The sequence below is a fragment of the Gossypium hirsutum genome, chromosome A05 (genome assembly GCF_007990345.1).
Source record: "Gossypium hirsutum isolate 1008001.06 chromosome A05, Gossypium_hirsutum_v2.1, whole genome shotgun sequence".
Lineage (NCBI taxonomy): Eukaryota > Viridiplantae > Streptophyta > Magnoliopsida > Malvales > Malvaceae > Gossypium > Gossypium hirsutum.
Genome location: NC_053428.1, coordinates 4,814,359 through 4,831,019, shown reverse-complemented (window position 1 = coordinate 4,831,019; position 16,661 = coordinate 4,814,359). Strand labels below are relative to the sequence as shown.

Sequence of the window (16,661 nt, the reverse complement as noted above, 5' to 3'; positions counted from 1 at the left end):
CTCTCTCTTTTAAAGAAAATTTCTAAGGCTTTATGTAAAATAAATTTTATTGTGATATAATGTAAATGCGGAATTCCTTTCCAACTTTTAAGGCTTTTAGGCATAAATTTTCTGTTGGCATTTTGAACTGTAAGGCTGTTGTAATATTGTATATGCTGAAATTTACTCTTGTTATCAGAGTAGGGTTAGTTTGTCTATTTTACTATTGATTTTTTTAAAAATTTTAAATGTATGGCCCAAAAAGAAAAGAAAAGAAAAAAGGAAAACTAGAAAAATGACCATTGGAAATTGGAATAAAGTTCAATACCACCTGCTCAATCAGAGTTCCATTACATCATTCAAAGTACAGTTCCAGCTACAACAAAACAATTACAGAAATCGTAACTCGACGAGGAACTGGTCGAACCAATCACTTGCTTCTTCCACCATTAGTGGAGTCATTTTATTCCCTACATAAAACCATCAAAACTGTAGGAGAGCTGAAAACTGGTAACTATCTTAAATACTAAAGCATGCATTCCAAGATGGCAAACATGTATATACGCAACCTGCAACCATTACCGCAATGTGTCTATACACACGTGAAAGATATATTTGGCACTGGCGCACTGCCCCATCTTTAGGTGATGTGTTAGGTTTCCCATGCAACAATGGGAGCTTGAATACCTTTGCTTTCAAGCCTTATTGGCAAACATAAATAGAAATATAGTTTTTGGACATTTCAGAGTTCTTTAAATTCAATTCCATACCTTGAACTTATCTAAACAATGGGTCTAGCTTACGGTTCCATTGAGAAGGCGATGTAATCTTGAAGGATGAGGAGGTCGGTGGAGGGGTGGACCACAAGTTTTGCAGCCTCCACAAGTTTTACAGTTCCATTCAGCTTCAAACGTTCTGTTCGCTTGCCATGTTTACAATGTGAACTGGTAGTGGTGTTTACGGTATGTTGGTTCGCACGTGTGGGATAATAAAGGTAAAAGCATAATATGATGAAATTAAGAAAGAAAAGCTATGGAAGAGATAGTAAACAGCATTGACAGGTATGAGGGAAGCAGCCTTTTCGTCCACCTACTATTTTTTTTATAATTATAAAATAGGAAAAGGCCCAAAACTTTTAATACCCAAAGGAAGGCCCAAAACAAATGTAACACTTTGGATACACGATTGTAACATTGTTTCAGGTAAAGAAGGGGGAAACCAAGAGTTATTTTGTTTGATTCGACGAAAGTTGAAAAAAGAAAACAACGAAGCTCCATTCCTTTTATCTCCAGAGTTTTTCATTTCACATTCAATGGAAATCTTAGGAAAAACATACTAAACAAAAAAGCAACAGAAATTGTAGAACCATGCCTTGGGGTATCTAAGTTGATTTTGGACAAGTGGAAGATCGCCGTAAGTTGGTCGAATGTTTTTGAAGATGGATGACGACAGTTCGAAGCCAATGGTGATGGTACAGATTAGTGCCATAATCAAAAGATTTAAGATTGGAAAATGGTCACTTTTGATTACGGGATCCTGACAAATGGAGCAGCCAAGATTTATTTTTTATTTTTCCGATGTAACTTGCTTTTCTTTTAAACTTATCTTAATTAAATGCACATTTCTTTCTATTTGGTGTTTTTTAATGGAATCTAGTTAATTTCTGCAATTAATTCTGATTCTTTTTTCCCGTTAAATTGTCTGATGGTGATGAATGAACAGCAAATTTTGGGTTGGAAATTCATTGTCTTAAGTCAACTCTGGGTGCCTTTCTGCACCTACTAATTACTAAATAATAATACATTTTAAAAAATAGATGACCCCGTTAAAGGTTTCATTCATCACATGAATCTTTAGCTTAAAAAAGTATCCCTATTGAAAAAAAAAATCTCGTTTATTGTTTTGTCTTTCTGTCTGAATGTTTGTGACAGAGAGCGTGGGACCGTCTTCTCTGAACTGTTTTAAAGTCTCTCTTTTTTCTGCAAGATTTCAAGCACAGCAAGGCCATTTTAAAGATTCCTTGAACATCTACTTTTATTTATTTTAGGCTCTATTTTTTTACTCTCCATTTTGACCTTTACATAAGGCAAATGAAGATCTGAAAAATGTTGAAGCTTTCCGTTTTCTTCGGTTGAACAAAAAGCTCAAAGCTCAAAGATGATGCTGCTTCTCTCTCCTCTGCGACTTCTGGAGAGGAAAATCAAATACCCATTTTCCATCGGAAGGTAATTCGGCTGCTGATTTCATCAAGGTTGGATTATTCAATCAAATCTGGTGCCATTTTTCTTGTTATTGAGAAATGGGATTTTCGTATTCATCCTGTTTGATTTGAAATTACTTTAGTTGCTTAAACAACTTTGGTTTGGATTTGGTGTATTTACAGGCATCAGTAAGGTGAAAGGGAAAATTATATTTTGTGAAAGTGGATTCATATAGCTGAATGTTTCTGGTAGGATTGATTTGATAACTTATTGGTTATTATGAGCACTAGATTGTTGCAAAAAGAGATATAGAAATGAATGTGCAATGCAGTAAGGAGTATATATGCACGAATTTGATTGCTGTCTTGTGGTGGTTCTTTTTAGTAATTGGTTAAGGAGTAAATCAGATTAGTAGGGATGGCATCCATTAGAAGAACACTGTCTCCGGTGCCTCGACAAGGGACTTTAATTACCGGAGAGGCTGAGCGTTCAGTTCCTTCTCCTTTGTCCAAGTCTTCATCATTTAGCCAGAGTTCCCCAGCCACTGGTGGATTGCTATCTTCTCTTTTTGGTTTATCGGATTCTCAAGCTTTAGTTTTGGGAGTTTTCTCACCAAGGTCCTTTAGGCCTCTTGACAGGGCTAAACAGAAAGGACAAGTTTGGAGGAGGATTGTTTTTCAATTCTTCATTTGTTTCATAATTGGTTTTCTTATTGGATTTACACCATTCATTTCCATGGACATTTCATATATGAATCCGATTTCAAAGCATCAGGCATTTTCTTTTGAGGTAGTATCAACTGCTGGGAATTTTCAATCACTCAACAATTCACAAAGGAATGTAGCATCGACAATGAACAACCTTGGGGCTGAAAATAATTTCACATTAGAGGGATTGGTGCAGAGACAGGAAATGACAGAAGGGAATTTAGGTGATGCCTCAACTAATCAATCGGTCCCTCAAGATATAGATCTGGAATCTCGCAAGCTTTTGATAATTGTGACTCCAACATATGCTCGATCGTTTCAGGCCTATTATCTAAATCGTTTGGCGTACACATTAAAGCTTGTCCAACCTCCACTATTGTGGATTGTTGTAGAGATGACCTTACAATCTGATGAAACAGCTGACATCCTAAGAAGGAGCGGTGTTATGTATAGGCATCTTGTCTGCAAGAAAAATCTGACTGATATAAAAGACAGAAGTGTTCACCAAAGAAATGTGGCACTATCTCACATCGAAACTCATCATCTTGATGGAATTGTCTACTTTGCCGATGAACATAACATCTACTCAATTGATCTCTTTGAGCAAATGAGGCATATTAGGTATCTCCTTTATGCTTTTATTTTCTGTCTGTTTCTTGTTCTCTGAATGAAGCACCTTGCTTATCCTTTTATTTGTTATAGCCACAATATCCCTTCTCTCTTTTATATGTGCCTAGTGCTGCAGCTTTTTTATGGCATTTATATTTATAGGCAATTTGGGACTTGGCCTGTGGCCAAACAAACATCGGACAAAAGTAGAGCTGTATTGGAAGGCCCTGTTTGTAATGGAACTCAAGTCATTGGATGGCACCTAAATGGATTAAGCAAGCGATTCCAAAGATTCCATGCTGAAATGTCAGGGTTTGCCTTCAACAGTACCATACTATGGGATCCAAAGCCATGGCACCGACCTACTCTTGAACCGATAAGACAGCTTGACACGGTCGAAGATGGTTTCCATGTTAGTATTTATTGGCTCTTCTTTGATTGTCTTTAAGTGTCTTATTATTTCACCTTACTACAGTGATCACAGCTGTTGTTGTTTCTGGATAAAAGAGAAAAGGATGTTGGCAATTCAGATAAGATTATATATATTTATATTTGAGCACTGAAAAGATGGAAACAAAATGTGGGAAAAAAATGTGAATGGAATTCTCCCAAACCTGGTGTGGAAAATTTACCCCTGGAGAAAGTATTTAGCACCGTAACCTATATTGAAATGCTACATACTGGTGATGGATTTCACTTCAATATTTTAAGATTATTTATTTGAATTTGCAGGCAAGCTCATTTATTGAACGAGTTGTGCAAGATGAAAGCCAGATGGAAGGCTTACCACACGACTGCTCAAAAGTCATGGTTTGGGAACTAAATGTTGAATCATCTAATTCTTTCTATCCCAAAAAATGGTCAATGAAGAATAATTTAGACATCATTGCTCCACTTGCATGAAACTCAATATGTCAAAGGAGTTAATTTTGATCATCAAGGTGAGTGTCAATTTCTTTTTCAAGTAATCAAAGTAAATGCTAAATTTTTTTTCTTTTTTGTTTTGCCTATGACATGCTAAAAATCTACATGGAAATAAAAGTAATTTTATATTAACTTGAATTCCAGTATATTCATCATTGAAGTGAGAAGAAAGAATATACAGGAAAACAAACAACATAATGAAAAACCAAGCTCTTTTAGCTGTATTACCTCTTTCATATTTTCCTTTTCCATGTTTTGGCCTCCGGGGCTGACTCATCTAACAAGACACTGCACAAGTGCATTGAGATTTTTCATGTTCATTATTGTAGGAAAGATGGCCAAGAATTGTATTTAACTGTCATCGAAGGAGACTCGAAACCCAACTGATACCTAAATCAAGTGGAAGAGCATTACCAATCGTTGATGTACTTACCTTGTAGCAGTAAAACAGAGTAATCTGCAGACAAGTGTAAACAAAACCTTTGTATGGTATCTCGTTTTCCCGTTTCTGCATTGCCCGTTGAGAGCATTTCGTGAGACTAGTTGGGAAGGATGGTCAAATGGAAAGCATCCTTGTGTAATGCTGACTGTAATGTTGTTACTTTGACTCTCATTCTCGTTTTAGCTAATAGCTATTCTTTGGGGGAGTAAATTGAAAGCAAATTTCGTCAATCACATTTTGTTACCTCCATATCTGTCTTTTTAGTACAATGTTTCTTGCATGTATTTTATAATTAATTTGTAATGCAGCTTTGAATTCAGCTGTAAATGCGATGTCAAAGTGGATTGGGTGACTAAATTGCACTTTTAACTGCAGAGTACTGGTTTAGAACAGAACTGCAGATTCACTACATTAAACTACAGTGGCTACCCTATTAGAAGTTGCGTGTAAATTTTTGTTAGTTTAGCTACTATGATTGGTTCGTTCAATTATTGATTATTGTTACAAGATAAAATGTTATGACTTTGACATCTTCAAATCTATTTGGATAGAATATTTTTTTTCTATAATTACAGTGCCCTCCACTAAAAGACATTTAGGAATCCTGACAATAAATTTTCTTCTAACGGCCCTTTTGGTATGCTTGATGTAAAAAGAGGAGTATTATGTTCAATACCACTCAAGATAAAAGATATATCAAGGTGTTTGGTCGATGAGAATCATAATATTTATTATTATTATTATCTTGTGTTTGCTATCAAATAAAACAAAAACTGTCAATCCAAGTGATATTTAAATACCAGATTTAATTCTGTTTTATTTATCCAAAAGTCACGCTAGTTTTAGCTTTATCAAATGGGTCGTAAATATGATGGGATGTTATTAAACTTTTCAAGGCAGAAGGATAATATTCTATAAATAGTTTGAAATTAACTCATTGACAGGCGGCTGTCGATATGTCCGAGTGGTTAAGGAGACAGACTCGAAATCTGATGGGCTATGCCGGCGCAGGTTCGAATCCTGATGTCGACGATCTTTTATATTTTCCTTTTTTTTCTCAACTCTTCTTTTTTGATAATTTTCTGAACTCATGTTTAAGGTTATGCTAATGAGACTGTAATAACTAAGAATCCTGAACAATGGATAATCATGGGCGTTTCTCTTAATTATCATAAAACTTAATTTGCTAAGCAAGATTGCATTGCATGAATAAACTTAGCATATACTATAGATATAGAAAGAAAATTGCTGAAATTCTACTGATATATATATATGTTCAGTAAAACTCCTGTTCTTGGTTTGATTCTTTCCTTCTTTATGTTGCTGATAAGTATATATATATATGCCTAAAAGATTTATACAACAAGAGGGTACCAAGGTAAATTATAATATTTGATCTGGCGAATGAGTGCAACTCACTTCATTCTCTTCTTCAAATTGAGTTTTTTTTTGTCTTCACTATCGATCAATCATTTTTTTTATCATACCAATCACCATTGCTTTGCTTAATTAATTTCTCCCAGAGTTAGATGTTTCCTAACCTAGAGTTGATCTTTCTGGCATCTCTCTATGGCTCCTACATTGCTTGCGTGCTTCTTCTGGCTTCCTGCCTCATCTTAATCACCCTCTTGCTCACTTTTTCTCTCTCAACTTTCTCCGTTGTTTTCATCGATATATTTACCATCTTTTCCTTGTTTTCTCAGTTGATTGGATCAATAAAGGCTGATGTTGATCTGGGTTTTGTTCTGCTTCTCTGCATGTTCTTGCAATATGGGATTTCTGGTGTTTCGGCTTTAAAGCCCTCATTCCATCGCCTGGTTTTCATACTCAGAGTAAAGCTCCAAGATACCATGAATCGCATCCATGCTTGGCTGGCTGTTGCTCCTCCACACTAGAAAATTTCAGCCGTAAATTCATCCCAATTATTCACCAAAAACTAATCAATATCATATAAAAGAAGAATTGATTTATAATTTATAATCATCTAATGTTTGGGTGCGATTCATTGTTATTCATCCAAGATAACCATTACTGTCTAGTTTTGTAGTATACGGTTATTGGCTCAAATGTTCATTTTATAATTTTAATGAAATTAAAAATCATGGTGGAATTAAGATCGACTATTGTGACTATTAAATAATAATAATATAAAAAGTTTGTTTATTGTAACAATCACATTCAACATTACTTCTTTTAAATTATTAATTTGAAATTATTTGATGGAGAAGAACTATTTATAATCCTTTCTTAACTTATAAATAGGAGTATAATATGTTTTAATGCATTCGAACTCACGTTCCGACTACTTAGATGATAATATTAACCGTATTAATAAATGTAAAATATATTGCTCTCTCCACCAGCAATTCCTTAACGTAAATTAAAACCAACATTAATTTTTCCTTAAATTTATTAGCAAACGCTATCGCAATAACTTCACATTCAAAGCTTTTGGTTTCTATTTTTTGTGTAAATACCCATGAGAGTAATCTTCATATATTTGTATTTTCTCTTTCGCTAATCAATCACCAAAATAGGGTTCTTAAATGTCAGCGACCCAAAGCTTAAAAGAAAAACATGTTGCTGTCTTGGCCTTCCCATTTGGCAGTCACGATCTAACCATCCTAGGACTGGCATGTAAGTTGGCTCGTGCAGCGCCGAATGTGCAGTTTTCTTTCTTCACCATACCAAAATCTAATCATTCTAAGTTTTCCACTTTTAAATTTAATGTCCCCAACAATATCAGAACTTATGATGTGGAGGATGGTGTGCCTGTAAATCATGTTTTTAGTGGAAACCCAGTGGAGAGATTGGACCTTTTCCTTAAAGCAACTCTTGGAAATTTTCAAAAGGGCTTAGATGTTGCAGTAATGGAAACGGGAAGGAAAGTTAACTGCTTTGTCACGGATATGTTCTTGACGTTTGCTGCAGATATGGCTGAGGATATGAAGGCTACTTGGATCCCTCTTTGTGTTTCGATTCCTCATAATCTGTCAGCCCATGTTTACACTGATCTCATTCGCAGGCTATTCAGTCATGTGGGTGGTGATAAAAATGGTGGCCAACACCAAACTTTAGAGCTTATTCCTGGGTTGTCTCCAATGCATGTTAAAGATTTATCTGATGAAATATTGCCTAGACATTCAAATGAAACGTTCTTTTCTGACACGTTGTGTAAAATCGGATGTGTTTTGCCTCGATCTACCGCCATTGTTATGAATTTCTGCCAGGAACTTTATCCTACGCCACTCTTTGATGATCTCAAATCCATGTTTCCAGCTTTGTTGAATGTGGTTTCTTAACGCAAGAACTTCCCCCGTCACCGTTACCACCATCGGATTCAGATACGACGGGCTGTTTATTTAAATTTTAGACAAACAAAGTTCTAAGTCTGTTGTGTATATTAGCTTTGGAACAGCGGCAGCGCCACCGGGCGAGGAGTTAGAAGCCTTGGCAGAGGCAATTGAAGAGAGTGACATTCCGTTTATTTGGTCTCTCAATAACGACCATAAGCACCATTTACCAAATGGGTTCCTTCAACGGACAAACAAGCGAGGGAAACTCGTTCCGTGGGCACCCCAAGCTATGGTGTTGGGACATGCTTCGGCAGGTGTGTTCGTGACACATTGTGGGGCAAACTCTGTGTTTGAAAGCATTGCAAATGGAGTCCCAATGGTCTGTAGACCGATGTTTGGGGACCACTGGATGATTGGACGTGTGGTGGAGGAAATATGGGGGGTTGGTGTTAAAGTTGAGGGGCTTGTGTTCACTAAGAGTGGGGTACTCGAGAGCTTGAAACTGGTTTTAGGACATGAACAAGGGAGGCAAATGAGAGAAAGGATTAAAGCACTGAGAGAGCTCGTTTTGAAAGCAGTAGCACCAAGTGGAAGTGCTTCGCAAGACTTCAAAACTTTAGTTGAAACAATCTTAAATTCTTAAAACTTGAGTTATTCAATTATAGATAGTTTTTCTTTTAAACAATTATCGCTAAGATTTCTCTGTTTTAGGGCAATCAATAAAACCATTGATCAAAATCAAATATACCATGAAATTTTAACAATTACGGTATATGAAAAATCGAAAGGGCAGAAAATTAATGATAGAAAATATAAATGAAAGGAAAAAATATTTGAAAATGGATCATTTTTTTCAATTTTTTCTTTAATTTTTATACATGACAGAAAATATTCATCCTCTTATTTTCTTTTTTCTTTACCTTCAAATTTTATTTTCCTTCTATTTTTTCACTCACCCCTTCCATTCCTTGGTTTTTTTCATCCAGCATAATTTGAATGCTGAATTAGGGTAATAAAATGATAAAAGGGGTTAATTGATTATTCAGTGTAATTGAAGCCTCAACGATTTTTATACCAGTCTATTTATATCTTTTTCATTTGTTTGTTCTTTTACTTACTTCTATTTGGTCATATGTCTATTTTTTTATCCTTTATTTACTCATATTATAATAATTCTTATTTTTTATTTTTTTATTTTCTGAATAATTCTTGTCAATTCTCTGTCATATAGAATTAATTTTTTAAAATAAAACAAAAAAAATTTCTAATTATTTTTGCATCAGAAGGGAATTAGGATTTAAACCGTGAAAACAATATTATTAAAATGAACAATCTCAAACCCCAAATATAAATTATAAAATAGACATAAAAATCATCAAATTTTCTTTTTAGAGTTGCAATTTAAATTTAAGCTATTTCTTGACTTAAAAACCAATTGCTATATCTCTTATCTTTTAACTGTAAATATTCTAGTTTTATTTTATTCTAAAAGTTTATCTCATAATTATTTATTTTGTTAGTAAAAATTAAGGCGTTGAATACAAAAATAAAAATAAATGATTTTAGTAAATTATGAATCTCATAAATAATTTAAGAGAATTTGAACTCATTTCAAAATACCCTTTTAACAAGAATTTTAATTCTCGTTTTATATATTAAAAAAGATGAAATAAAAAAAATACATTACTAATCTATCAAATATTATCTTTTTAATCTATAATTTTTATTCTAAAATTGGTCATATATATATTTTACAAAGGTGAAAGTACCTGAAAGATCTTTGTATTATTGAGATTAAATCAAATTAGTCCATCTATCATTAAATAGTTTAATTAAGTCTATGTACTATAAAAAAATAAGGTCAAATTGTAATAGAGTTAACATTTATTGATTAATAAAGTTAATATTTTAAAATTTTTTATGATTTTCTAAATGAAATTTTTTGTTTAAAATTGAATTGCAATTGAGAAAATTAAATTTCAAGACATTTTTTCTAGAGTAAATATTTACTCTATTACAATTTAGACTTATTTAATTTTTTTAATAATATAAAAATTAAATTAATCTATTTAATAATAAAATCACTAATTTCATCTGTCTCTATAATACAGGGACCTTCCGGGTACTTTATCCAAATATATATATGATTGATTTGCATTTCAACATTTTTTATATCAATTTTTTTACGAAAATGTAATATTTATTTAGTATATAAATTTTTTAATAAATTGAGTATCCATGAGTTGACATGCCATTCGCGGTTAATCTCTGCTTCTGGCGCCGCCGCCACGTATCCTACTCTTATACCAAAAAAACAGATTAAAAGAAATACAAGCTTTGTTCCTTTTTATTATTTTTCTTGCTACCTTCAATGGAGCTAAACACTTACTCTATCAACGAGCTTCGCCATTTCCCTTCTTGTTATATTGGTCTTCGTTCTCTAAACTCCAAAACCGCCGTTAAATTATCCCAATCTTCTAACTTCAATGGACTCTTTCCTCGACGCCTCCGCCCTCTCAGGTTAGGGTTTCGATCGAACTCGCCGATCATCGCATGCAGCTCCATCGCTGAGACTGATACCGAAACTTCTTCTACGGCATCCAACAGACCCGTCTCCGTCAATCCGGTTTATGTTCCCACGCCGGCTAATCGAGACACTCGAACTCCTCACAGCGGGTAGTTCTTCTATTCAGTTGTGTTCAATGATTTTGAATGATTTTCGAATTGAATTTCGGTAAATTTTCTATTGAAGTCGTAGCTTGACTTAGCTTTTGTTAGCACTTTTTGTTTCCTTCAAAATGTTTAGAAAGTGAAAAAGTAGTGCTTCCAGCTAACCAAAAGGTGGAAGTAATGAGCTAGTATTACTATTATCTCATCCATCATGATTATATATAAAAAATATTATAGGTTTAAAGCTGAACCATTCATTTAGAAGTAAAATAAAGCCTAAGATTTTAAAGGGAAAATTTTAGTAAGTGCATTTTAAAGGTTACATTTATAGACTTTTCTATGTTTTTTTTCTTTCTAATTTTTATTTTTGGGTTACTTTATCGAGTATAAAAGAAGTTTACTTTTGCTGTAGTCTAAATTCAGGTTCCTTTTAGTGTTTTATATGATTATGAAAAGCTTTAGTTGTATATAGGTACCACTTTGATGGAACCACTCGACAATTTTTTGAGGGTTGGTACTTTAAGGTATCAATCCCAGAACGAAAACAGAGCTTTTGCTTCATGTACTCGGTGGAGAATCCCGTATTTAGGAGGAAACTGACCCAATTGGAAACACTGCAGCACGGACCTAGATTTACAGGAGTTGGGGCTCAAATCCTTGGTGCTTATGACAAGTATATATGTCAATACAGTGATGAATCTCAGAACTTTTGGGGAAGTAAGTTTTCTACTTTATTGGTTTCATCAGATTTTAATCTAAGGACTGGTCTTATTACAGCCACCCATTGCACCTGATTGATGATGTAGTAATGAAACTGCAATCTACTGGGTGTAAAAGACACTTTTTTTGTATAGTTGCTGCTCGATTATCTACTTGTTGACTTCATCATAGAAAATTTTATCATATTATCTTTTGAGGAAGCTAGCATTTATGGTGGGAAGCTACCTCCTACAATTGTTCTTGGATATCTAGCAAGTCAGAAAGTTAATCTATATGAATATGTTCTCAGGCATTTAACCTGAACTTTCTAATTAAATGTTGATACATTAATTTAACTTGATTTTAATTCACTTCACCCTCTGCATTTTATTGCACTATGATGTTTCATTCATTTTTATGCACCATCGTCACTTAATCTTTTGGTCTTGTTAGACTTTAGCAATTCAAAACCTTACTGATATCTGGTTTGTCTCAGGTTTCAAAGATCCTTTTCGGTTGTTTTAAACTTCTAATTTTGGGCCATTCAAATTTATTTTATTTTGGCCTCTCGCTAGAAAGTCTTTGGTTCTCCAAGCTTCATGTTTATTACTGAGTGCAGTTGTATCTATTTAGTTATTAGCTATATTTATTTTACTCTTATCATCATATGTCTTTTGGTGTTTCTCGAGTTTATACCTTAATAGTGCAGTGATGAAATGCATAATTGAGTGACGTTCTATGCCTAATTTATAACTTTTTAATGCATAGGCAGGCATGAGCTGATATTGGGGAATACTTTTTTAACCAACAAAAACTCACGACCTCCAAGTAAGGAGGTCCCTCCTGAGGTCAATAAGCAGTTTTGGAATTCTACTCTTTGAAGGAAAATGCCTGCAAAGCAAGCCTTAATACAGTTTCCATGTGATAGTTTATGTTGGTTGATTTTAATCCTTTTTTAACTTTACATATTATCTATGGCTGTTCCTTGTAGGAATTCAATAGAAAAGTTTTGGAGGGCTTTCAAGTTAGCCCACTTTGGCATCAAGGCTTTATTCGTGATGATGGCAGGTGCCTCCTCTTGTTGAATCCATAAGCATGATTTTAATATAAACATATGTAATAAACCCTTACTTTGTTGTATTCTATGGTCGTTTTTGCTCCTTTCTACAGAGAAGTAAAGCATTTAATTAGCAGTGAATGTGCACTAGACTTATTTGTCATGCTGTGAAGAAACAAAATATCCTTTTATTGATATCCCAGAAGAATTAATAGTGTTATTCCTTTACGAGAAGATTAAAAAATTGCTATTTTGATGATTTTCCTATGCCCCCTTGTTGAGGCATTCTTTCTGCATAGTGATCTCCCTTGTATAACCGTTGGCATAACAAACATGCCATCAGAAAAGAAGTGGTTCTTCTATCAAGATCCATTCCTATTTTCATTCAAATGTCTATGTTGTGATTTGTTACTTTTTAGGTTCTCAAAATTAGAATTGAGCAAAACTTCTCAGTCGCTATCAGTTATTTCGGTAATCCTGTTTACTTGGTTTAGGTTTTAATTGCAGGACATCTTATGCAAGAACTGTTAAAACTGCATGTTGGGAGTACACTACTCGCCCCACCTATGGATGGGGTGATGTTGGGTCCAAGCAGAAGTCAACAGCTGGCTGGCTTGCAGCTTTTCCCATATTCGAACCCCATTGGCAAATTTGCATGGCTGGTGGACTTTCAACAGGCACTTGCTTGTGTCCTTCCTATTGTCAATTACACTTTGAATTTATTTCCTCCAATTGTTCATTAGTCTACAGTCTGCATCTCTTCTCAGTGTGCTATGTTGTTCACCATCAGTTCCTATCGCCTTGGCTGAAGATTTGATTTCTTAAGAAATCCATGTTTTCAATTGAGAATATTATCTCAGTTATGACTTTTGGTTGCAGGTTGGATAGAGTGGGATGGTGAAAGGTTTGAGTTTCAAGATGCTCCTTCATACTCGGAAAAGAATTGGGGTGGAGCCTTCCCTAGAAAATGGTTTTGGGTAAATCGTCATTCCTTCACATCTCCCTAAATGCTTATCTAACTATTGATCATGTTGTCTCCCAAGAAATTTTTGGATGCATTAGGTTTTCCATTGGTTCAAGCTTAGTCATTTTCGTATTAATCATGGCAATCATATATTATTGCAGGCTCAATGCAATGTCTTTGAAGGTGCAAGCGGAGAAGTTGCATTGACTGCTGGTGGTGGATTGAGGCAACTGCCTGGCTTGACTGAGACCTTTGAAAATGCTGCATTGGTACTTCAGTTTTATCAAATCTTATGTTTGCCTTGATTCTATTGATTTGGTTGATGATTGCCTATATCAGCTACAGAATGGAAAGAGAGGAGGAAATGTGTTCACAAGGGTTTCTTTTTTCATAATTCTCCTGTCGATGTTTCCATTTTGGTCCATTTCCTTTCCGTGAAATCTGTTTCTCAATTTTTATGCAAAGAGGAATCTTGGATGTATATTTTTAGGATGTGCCCTTTCTTTATTGCCAATATGAGTTTCTGTGGGTCTGCTGTTATTTCCAATGTCTAGAAAACTGGTTCTAAAGTGTTATTATTGTTGTTATATTTTCATGTTTCAAGAGAACTAGTAAAACGACATCTTTCTTTTCATGCTTTACTAGTCGTATATGGTGGCATCCTTAGAAGTTTTAAGAATTGAACTGGATATTGGCATGTCTCATATGCCTTTTATTCAGAAAAAAACATTTTTTGTTTCAGACTAGTAGATTCTATAGCTTGACCTATAAATGATCCTTTTAATGCTTCTGCAGATTGGAGTGCATTATGATGGGATTTTCTATGAATTTGTGCCTTGGAACGGTATTCTATCTTGGGAAATTGCTCCCTGGGGTTACTGGTGCATCGCCGCGGAGAACGAGACACATATGGTAATTTTATGTCTGTTGGTGATGTTTCCTTCTCTTCATTGTGCTAGTGTACTCGAGTTTTAAACAATAAAATTATAACTTTGCAAATATAATATCTATGACATGTGGAACTGGTATATTATTAAGACAACAACAACAAAAAAGATTATGCTAGGTAGACAGTTATGATTGTAAAGCTTATGTACTGTTTAATAGTGTTTTAATGAACTCTAATTGGTTCCTACTTCTGAGCAGGTTGAGTTAGAGGCAACAACAAATGATCCAGGTACAACATTGCGTGCTCCAACAATAGAGGCTGGTCTTGCTCCTGCATGTAAAGACACTTGTTTTGGTAATCTAAGATTGCAGATCTGGGAAAAAAAATATGGTGGCACTAAGGGGAAGGTTTGTTATTCATACCTTTTCATCGCTTTAGGGTTAGGACAAACTATCTACTTCAGTTCTTACTGAGCAATGATTACTTTCACATCTTTGGCTTTTCTAATAGTGGAATAAGATATATCATATTTGAGTATAATGTTAGAACTTTTACACATCTTAACCTTACCAATATTTCATGCTGCCTTTCCGGAAGTGCCTTTGTTAATTTTAATATTGTTCTTGGTTTTAACTTTTGCCTGCTGTTGGCAGGGGGGTATATTGTCTTTAGGCAAATCCCCATTGGATATATTCCAAACATGCTATGTATCCAATAGCTTTCTGTTTTGGAGAATGCTGATGTATTTATCTTGTTCCATCCAATAGCTTTTGTTCCTTAGCCTGGATGCTAATTTTGACTTCTGAAGTGGCTTTCAATAAATTTTCATTGAACTCAATATACTAACAATTGCAATCTTTTCAATATGCAGCTAATCTTGGATGTTAAAAGTGACATGGCAGCTCTAGAAGTAGGAGGAGGGCCATGGTTCAACACTTGGAAAGGGAAGACCACTACACCAGAGGTCCTTAAAACTGCTCTTCAGGTGCCTGTTGATGTGGAAGGGATTTTTGGTTTGGCTCCATTTTTCAAACCCCCTGGACTGTGATAAGAGATAGATCATTCATTACATTAACAATGCATTGAGTTTATAAAGTATATAACAACAATTTGTATAAGAAATCGTCCTTTTGATTGAAAACTGTTCTTCCTTTGTGCAAACCCTAACCAGATATGATCATAGGAACTTTAATAGCCCAAACCAAGTAGAGAATGTTAAATTGTCATTTTACATCTATTGCCTTATGAGAAACTAACAATCATCTATTGTCTCATGATCTTCTTGACAAGGACCATAAGCCTTGCTGCAAGCTAGAGAATAGATAAAATTAGGAATACTTGAGCCATCCAGAACCCAGTAATAGTATTCATAATGGCCCTGTTAATATTGCTTGAGATCCAACTTTCACCTCTTGTTTTAATAACGTTATTGACTGTACTTGTTATAGAACTCACCACCAGACTTCCGGAAGAGGCTCCTAACATTTGAAGATTGGCTGCAACACTGGACATGGTTCAGAGTAAAAGAATTCTGTCTGTCCAATTCCAATGAAATCCGAAGCCCAGCCGGACATGATAGCATATGGCAGAATCCATAGTGCAGAAATGTGCACCATGGCTTGTGGTTTATCCGAAAGCCCTTCTTGGATTGCAATTTCTCGTCGAATATACTTCACAACTGTTAATGAAACCATGGCTGCACAAGAGCAAAGAAGTCCGGTCTCCATTCTTTGCTTAAAACTAAGACAAACCGGTTCCCCTTTCATTTTTAATGCTAAAGGAAGAATTATCCGATCATACAAAGCAATCCCTACTACAAAAGTGATGATCACAGACGCACCAAATGAACCTGCTGGAATATCAAACTTTGGAGTTATATGTCGGTCCATGGTACTTGTTTGAATAACTGCAAAAGAATCCAAAGAATATGTCACAGCGATTATGATTCCCGTAGACCAGACCGGTATCACTCTGATTAACGCTTTCAGCTCTTCCACTCGATCTATTGTACAAAAGACTCCATGGGTTTGAAGCATTGCCATCAGAGGTTAAGTCCTGTTGAGGGTTCTTTATCACACAAGCTTTATTCAGAAACCTTAGTGAAATGAGACCATTTTCAGTTACTTTATTCCCATAATAATTAGTGTATTGGGAAAGATAATTGTCAGACAAGTATTCAAACTCAATACTCCAGGAGTAACAGAACTTCACATGGTTTGTTTCC

At 34.8% G+C, this 16,661-nt stretch overlaps 3 protein-coding genes and 1 non-coding gene across 8 annotated transcripts; all 4 read left to right on the top strand.

The window, feature by feature from the left end:
- Positions 1-1,151: 1,151 nt before the first annotated feature.
- On the top strand, positions 1,152-5,092 carry LOC121229243 (probable beta-1,4-xylosyltransferase IRX9H). 2 transcript variants are annotated; one of them, XM_041112942.1, is made up of 5 exons: positions 1,152-2,204; positions 2,363-3,508; positions 3,659-3,908; positions 4,229-4,437; positions 4,750-5,092. In XM_041112942.1, exons 2-4 carry the CDS (start codon positions 2,598-2,600, stop codon positions 4,397-4,399), a joined length of 1,332 nt encoding a protein of 443 aa, XP_040968876.1. In that variant the 5' UTR covers positions 1,152-2,204; positions 2,363-2,597; the 3' UTR covers positions 4,400-4,437; positions 4,750-5,092. The 2 variants fall into 2 exon arrangements, with proteins under 2 accessions (XP_040968876.1, XP_040968877.1); XM_041112943.1 differs by having other exon boundaries at positions 1,152-2,230.
- A 720-nt stretch (positions 5,093-5,812) lies between these two features.
- TRNAS-CGA (transfer RNA serine (anticodon CGA)) lies at positions 5,813-5,894 on the top strand. Its single transcript has one exon. It is a non-coding gene; the product is annotated as a tRNA-Ser (tRNA).
- A 1,514-nt stretch (positions 5,895-7,408) lies between these two features.
- Positions 7,409-8,801, top strand: LOC121229538 (anthocyanidin 3-O-glucosyltransferase UFGT). Its single transcript, XM_041114138.1, has 2 exons — positions 7,409-8,133; positions 8,270-8,801. The coding sequence occupies exons 1-2, from the start codon at positions 7,409-7,411 to the stop codon at positions 8,799-8,801; spliced, it is 1,257 nt and encodes a 418-aa protein (XP_040970072.1).
- A 1,555-nt stretch (positions 8,802-10,356) lies between these two features.
- On the top strand, positions 10,357-16,560 carry LOC121229241 (tocopherol cyclase, chloroplastic). Of its 4 annotated transcripts, none has more exons than XM_041112935.1 (11): positions 10,357-10,834; positions 11,301-11,545; positions 12,296-12,375; positions 12,519-12,595; positions 13,092-13,261; positions 13,464-13,561; positions 13,710-13,817; positions 14,344-14,460; positions 14,695-14,844; positions 15,309-15,422; positions 15,886-16,560. In XM_041112935.1, exons 1-11 carry the CDS (start codon positions 10,530-10,532, stop codon positions 16,033-16,035), a joined length of 1,614 nt encoding a protein of 537 aa, XP_040968869.1. In that variant the 5' UTR covers positions 10,357-10,529; the 3' UTR covers positions 16,036-16,560. The 4 variants fall into 4 exon arrangements, with proteins under 4 accessions (XP_040968869.1, XP_040968870.1, XP_040968871.1 ...); XM_041112938.1 differs by having other exon boundaries at positions 10,404-10,834; positions 11,291-11,545; XM_041112936.1 differs by lacking the exon at positions 15,886-16,560 and having other exon boundaries at positions 10,398-10,834; positions 15,309-15,711.
- Positions 16,561-16,661: the final 101 nt, after the last annotated feature.

What these genes read in the sequence shown, in the direction of transcription:
- LOC121229243 (XM_041112942.1), top strand. Translation starts at nt 2,598, where the DNA reads ATGGCATCCATTAGAAGAACACTGTCTCCGGTGCCTCGACAAGGGACT. An exon ending in GAGCAAATGAGGCATATTAG is followed by an intron (nt 3,509 to 3,658) that starts GTATCTCCTTTA and finishes TTATATTTATAG; the next exon opens with GCAATTTGGGACTTGGCCTG. An exon ending in CGGTCGAAGATGGTTTCCAT is followed by an intron (nt 3,909 to 4,228) that starts GTTAGTATTTAT and finishes TTGAATTTGCAG; the next exon opens with GCAAGCTCATTTATTGAACG.
- LOC121229538 (XM_041114138.1), top strand. Translation starts at nt 7,409, where the DNA reads ATGTCAGCGACCCAAAGCTTAAAAGAAAAACATGTTGCTGTCTTGGCC. An exon ending in TTTGATGATCTCAAATCCAT is followed by an intron (nt 8,134 to 8,269) that starts GTTTCCAGCTTT and finishes TGTGTATATTAG; the next exon opens with CTTTGGAACAGCGGCAGCGC.
- LOC121229241 (XM_041112935.1), top strand. Translation starts at nt 10,530, where the DNA reads ATGGAGCTAAACACTTACTCTATCAACGAGCTTCGCCATTTCCCTTCT. An exon ending in TTTATTCGTGATGATGGCAG is followed by an intron (nt 12,596 to 13,091) that starts GTGCCTCCTCTT and finishes TTTTAATTGCAG; the next exon opens with GACATCTTATGCAAGAACTG. An exon ending in CCTTTGAAAATGCTGCATTG is followed by an intron (nt 13,818 to 14,343) that starts GTACTTCAGTTT and finishes ATGCTTCTGCAG; the next exon opens with ATTGGAGTGCATTATGATGG.